Source organism: Coenobita brevimanus, chromosome 79 (assembly GCF_032717465.1).
Source record: "Coenobita brevimanus isolate Jiangsu-jjx chromosome 79, ASM3271746v2, whole genome shotgun sequence".
NCBI lineage: Eukaryota > Metazoa > Arthropoda > Malacostraca > Decapoda > Coenobitidae > Coenobita > Coenobita brevimanus.
In genome coordinates this window covers 7,707,241-7,713,240 of record NC_137032.1, presented here as the reverse complement: position 1 = coordinate 7,713,240, position 6,000 = coordinate 7,707,241, and the positions used below count along the sequence as shown (strand labels likewise).

Sequence of the window (6,000 nt, the reverse complement as noted above, 5' to 3'; positions counted from 1 at the left end):
AAGGTGACTTACTGTGATGTGATGGTGACTGAGAGGGACTTGAACTGTTGAGGGAGTTTATGTGCGCCGGTGTTTTGACTGCAGAGTGGGAAATATGCGTAGAAATGGGAAAGTAATGAACCACAAGGACATATTAACTGGTGCTCTAAAGGACATGGTTCTAACCAGAGGTATCAGTGGGAGGGCCGCAAAGAGATTGCATAAAAATGTTTAGTACCCACATTATAGTATATGTGTGTGATATTTTGGTGTGGCAGGAGAACAAAGTCAAGAATAAGAACTATTAAAATGAAGCTGTTAAAGAGCGTATGTGAAGTACTTAAGTTTGAGAGATCTAGGTACGAAATAATTATGAGCGAGCGAGCGATATTTATACTCCCAGTTAAGACTGGAAATGAACAGCCTTTCCCGACCCGACCGTCATGCTAAGTACAGTAGAGGCTAATTACTTTACTCCCATGAAGAGTTGAAGTTCTTTCTGCACGTGATACATTCATTCAAACAAATTTGTTCTCAACTAAAAGTCCATCCAGAAAGGCATAGGAACCCCTTGGAATATCGAGTTTTCCAAGGAAGTGATTGGCTTTAATCGGTGAATGCCTCACTAACGAAATCAAATTTTAAAAGATTTCCCGTCGTAAAACTATATATATATATTTTTGGCATGAACTCTTGCAATTGAATATCGGAGAGTCAGCCTATTATTTCACATTAACGTTATTGCTGTTTGAGTGATTAAATCACTAAGGGAAAACATCCCACTCCCGGCTTTGATAATCTCATCAATAACCAAGTCTTTATCGTTTCAGTTTCGTCGACACGGTAGGTTGGCAGCGGAGACTGTACTGTACAGTAGAACTTAGCATTGCGCTTGTGATGGATGGTTCGGCACCTCGCTTTACACCAGCACTCGCACACCGTTGGAACCTATGTTGCTCAAACAAGCCCTGAGCTATATAAAGAATGGTTTTCTTCGCTTCGTAATATTATGTGCTCCACAGTATTCAGTGAGAGACTCTAAACTTAATAAATAACCGAAAATCATCCAGGAAGAAATCATCCAGGGGAAACGCCCTGTCTGGTACAGTACTTTCATCCTGCAATCAATATATCAGAGGGAAATTGTGATATCACGGCCCTCACTCGCTCGTCACGCACTCACAAAGCGCACTTTGCGGGTGAAATTAGTGCAAGATGAGAAGTAATGAAGTCAGTTGACAATAGGACTGAAGCTGGTGTTGTAGTTTGAGAGGAGATGTGAACATCAGTGTAAAACGTAAGTTGTAAGTCAGTTTAAAGGTAGGTGCAGTTGCGCTATGTCAAGAAGAAGGTGGATAGATGTTGTGAATGAGTGTGTGAGAAAGCGAGGTATGAAGGCGAATGAGGAGAGCGAATTTACAAGGGAGTGAGTTGACTGTCGAATTGACTCAGTCTGACAGGTAATGTGAACCGCATCTTATAAAGAAAAATTGTGCCGATCATCATGCCCATGAAGTCACACCAGCATTCCGGGGGATTGTACGGCAGGTGAATGGGTGTGACCTGTTTCTTCAGAGGTGTTGTTAATTAGTTCTCCCTATATTAAGATGTTTTCTTTTCTTGCTTTCTAGACCTTACTTTACCCCATCCTTAGTGGGAAATAGTAGTCAGGATGATTAGGATGATACTGATGACAGAACTGGTGGTGTTGATGTAGCTTGGAGGAAGTGTTGCGGCCGATCCGAAAACACATGAAGCAGCGCACGTGATTGTTTCAGACACGAAGAACTAGTTGTAATTAGTCAGCATCTAAGTTTCCAATGTTTTATGCACTGTCATTGGCCAGTAACCATGGTCAAACTCATTATTCAATATAAACAATTAATTTTTGTTGAATTTCATATGTATTGGACTAAAAGGTCTTGAAAATCATACTTAAGTTCAAGTAATGAAAGAGGTGTGTCCTATTTTAAAAATAGATTCCCACCAAAATTACTTGCGTACAATACACAGGGAAATTTGCTTCGTTATCTTACGACTCCACATAGATAGATAGATTTATATATCATTATCGAGTATTAAAAGTAGCTATGGTCATATCATTGTGCCTAATACCTGTGCATTGTTTGCCGTAACATTATTTTGAATATGTAAATGTGACGACCATTATTTGCAGAGTAATATACTTGTGCTGTGTTGTGTTGGTGCAGCATTCAGTGGTGGTGGTGGCGGAGGCTGGGGGATCCAGTGTTCGTGCCATAGTGCAGGTGCGGGTGAGGGACGTCAATGACAACCCTCCCTACTTCATCCACCCCGACCTCAAGATCACCGTCATAGAGGAGGACGACAGGGACCTTCCAGCCACCATAGCCAAGGTGACGAGGGTAGGAGATTTTTTATATACATTAACTTTTAGGCTTGAGTAAAAATGAAGAGGTAGCAGAGATAGTGGTATAGTGTAGAATTTACGAAAAGGTGCATAATTTATTCAAGAAAGAATAAAGCAATGTTTTTTGTTCCTAGCGGGACATGAGTTCACATGACATTTACTTCTTTACCGAATACACACACGAGGTGCTGTAGGATATACCAATGTATGAAGAAGGTATGTTGATACGTACGCTGAAAGACAGCTAATAAAAAATTGAATGTTGCGTGCAGCCTGCGTTAATTTAAAGGGTTAAGCGTGCGTATGGGGGGGGGGGGTTAGCTAGAGGTTACTGCTATGCACTACCACTTTTGACTCGAAAATAGTATTGTCAAGGTCATCTTACATACCTTGAGATAACAATGCTGGGTTATGATGTGGAAAATAACCCTTCCAACATACGTGTACTTCAGGCAGTGGTGCCCTGTGGAATAGCTGATTTTGCCTGACAAAGTCCATGCTCAACTGGAATGTTGGTGACTCTAACTTGAGTCGGAAACTGGATGTTAGTCCTGTTCCTGGTGCTCAGTGGGCAACATATGCTAGAGGAAAAACAATACTGTGAATTTTTCCCAGTTCTCTGAAATGGGCGATGAAACTGATATAATCAGAGTCTACAATTAATAGAATTGATAAATTTATGTCCGAGTGATTTGCATGTCCCTTGTTCTCTTCTGAATGTGGCCTGTCTTGACAGTGTGTGCAGGTTGTGGCTTGTTCGTGAGGGCCATAGGCCTATCTCCAAAATCTGCTAATGTACTCTGTGCTGGAATTTGTTTGATAGGAGCTACTGTGGCCTCATGTTCCCCCTCCTATGTAACTCTTGTATGACTAGAAGCATATACAAGAAAGTGAATACATTACGATGTCTGTGAGACATACTGTTTGCAGTAACAAAGTCTCTGTTCCAGATAAAGTATCTCCTTCAATCCAAAGAAATGAAATATCAAGGCCTCGTGCTGAAATTTTCCGAGTAACACTAAGGCGCAGAATTGTGCTTCATGACTAGAGGTAAACAAATGCAAAATCAGTGCTTAGACAGATACTAAAATACACAATAATATTACTATCCAGTTACCTCAACTTCTGCTGTCTAAAAACTGCCGGCAACTTGAATCAAACATCAGTAAGTTAAACAAGTAAAATGAGTGGATGGTGGCCGCCACAGCCTACCACTACCACCACCCACCACTCAGTGATTGCTGCCTCCGGGTAACTCTACGGTGAGTGACAAGCCAAATGGTTCATGTTAATTAGGAAACCATTTATTATATAGGATGGTAATAATGTAAACAAATGACGTCACGTAGTTTTGTGGGCTAAGGAGCTCCAGGCGGAATGAGTCTGTATAGGTAAATATCCAAGGTCTGGTTGGAATGTATTGTTCACATATGACACTCAAGGGTAAGTGAGGTTGGTCACTTTCACTTTAAATTGGGACAGAGTAGCCTAGTTCTGATCTCTTATGCTAATGATAGAGGAAAAAGAAAAAAGGAAAGAGAGAGAGAAGAAAATAGACAATGGATCATTAAAAAAATAAAGAAAAACATGTCGCATGTTATTTTATTAAAAAATCAGTTTGACTTGCACAACAATTCCTGGTTTCATTAGCGATTTTTTATGGGGATAATCCAACAAAATTCATTGATATCGTCCGTCTAAATATGAACGTTCAGTAACTTTCTTCTTGAAAGAATTCTTTAGAAACCCAAAGCTCATGTTATTATGGACATTGCGAATAAGTGAAGCATCAGTTGTCTTAAAGATATACAAAACTTTTTCTTAAGTAAAACTAAACTAAGTGGATCAATATTACAAATGAAGCTTCACAGCATTCAGTGTCTGATTATATATATATATATATATATATATATATATATATATATATATATATATATATATATATATATATATATATATATAAAACTCATACCGATGAAGGTTTGAGTTTTAAAATGCCAAGATTAGCAGATGATACAAAAATGGGATCAAAGTGGATACTCTGTTACGAATACATCAATGTAGTGATAATGAAACAATATTTCACTATGCCCAGTCATGGGAAGTAGACCAAAACACTGGGAAACCTGAAGTTCTAAGTGCTGGGCGTCAAAACGAGAAAAAGTTTGCTGTTTTATGGATAACATTCATATTGAGAAAATGTTCTAAAGAAAAGTTTTTTGACTTGCAATAACATAAGTGAAAGTCAGCTTCACAGAAGCAACGACAAAAAGCAAAAAAAATCGGATCCAGTGATATGACATTTGAAATCAAATAGGAAAAAACAAACATTATAAAGTTTTACACTTATTTAAACTCACAAATGGGGGACTGTTCTGGTCATTCTATTACCCCCCCCCCAAAAAAAAAAAAAAGAAGATAACTAGAAACGGTGTAAAGCTGGATAGTGGGTTGCAGTCCAGCAGATACTGGGATGAACCTTCAGATGTTGTCTACAGTTTTGATCTTGGTGTCATTTTAAAACAAAGAATGTGTAGATTAAGACTCTGCCAGGTGCCCTATTGTCATCCTTGAGCATTTTGCATAATTCAAAATGGCGTCCAAGATAGCCGTCACATTAGACGTAAGTTGCATCCACAAAGTAATACACATTTGAATTGTGTAACTTTGCATATTTTTGTGGTAAATGTGTAGCAAAACCTTGTGAGAAGCATTTGCAACCAAAGGTTGTATGATAATGCATATGATTAAGATGACGCCATAAGTGATCCAATATATGATTACTATTTGAAAAAAAAATACCGGGGTATTCAGTCATATCAAATTTAAATTCTGATGAAGTACTAAGCCAAATCATGTTTCTAACCTTTAAAAACAGCACAAATTTATTGGTAAGCACCACAAAATGTATATTAAGCTTCTGTATAGTTTAAAATGAAAATTTTTCAACACTTCAGAAATATCAAAACACCATGGAAATACCAAACTTAAGACCAACACAGCTGTGAAGTTCTACCAGTATGTGACTAAAATGCACATCCATAAAACTGTACCAAACCTAAATTGCTTGTTTTAAATAGGCCTAGATAATGAACAAAATTTTTCTTGTGAAATGATGCAAAAGTACATAGTTTCATTATGATGAACATTCATGTTGTGTGAAAGTATACTATAAGATGCTCTTTACATTCCAAATCATGAGGGGAACCAGAATACAACAACAATATTGTAACATAGCTAGAAATATGCAAAGAAGCCATTCAAGTGTCCAAAATCTTAAAAATGAATTCACAAGAGAGACAATTCTCTTGGAATCAAGGAGCAGCTTCCGGAAACATAAAAGCAACCAATTTGGACTTGCTAAGAAATGTAACGCTTATATATACAATTTTGTATGAGTCAAGTAATGAGTGACAATAATGCACTTTGGTCAACCTGATTACCGAGCATAACATTCACTTCCCCTGCACTTTTTTTTTTTTGTCTATCGACCATTGGGGCCAGAGCCCCTGGTCATTAAGGCAAAAAATATATATATATTTTTTTTTTTTTTTTTTTTTATGTGTCCGACTCTGGGCATAGGCTTCACAGCCTGCTATCAAGGCCCAGCAGTCCTCCTACATACCATACAC

General features: G+C 38.0%; 1 protein-coding gene across 1 annotated transcript in view; it reads left to right on the top strand.

Moving 5' to 3' along the window:
- LOC145408996 (putative neural-cadherin 2) overlaps positions 1-6,000 on the top strand; it is a 364,003-nt gene that overhangs the window by 88,287 nt on the left and 269,716 nt on the right. Inside the window, exon 4 of the mRNA XM_080279567.1 lies at positions 2,190-2,354. Coding sequence (XP_080135693.1) covers positions 2,190-2,354 — 165 coding nt within the window. The remainder of the gene's footprint in view (positions 1-2,189; positions 2,355-6,000) is intronic.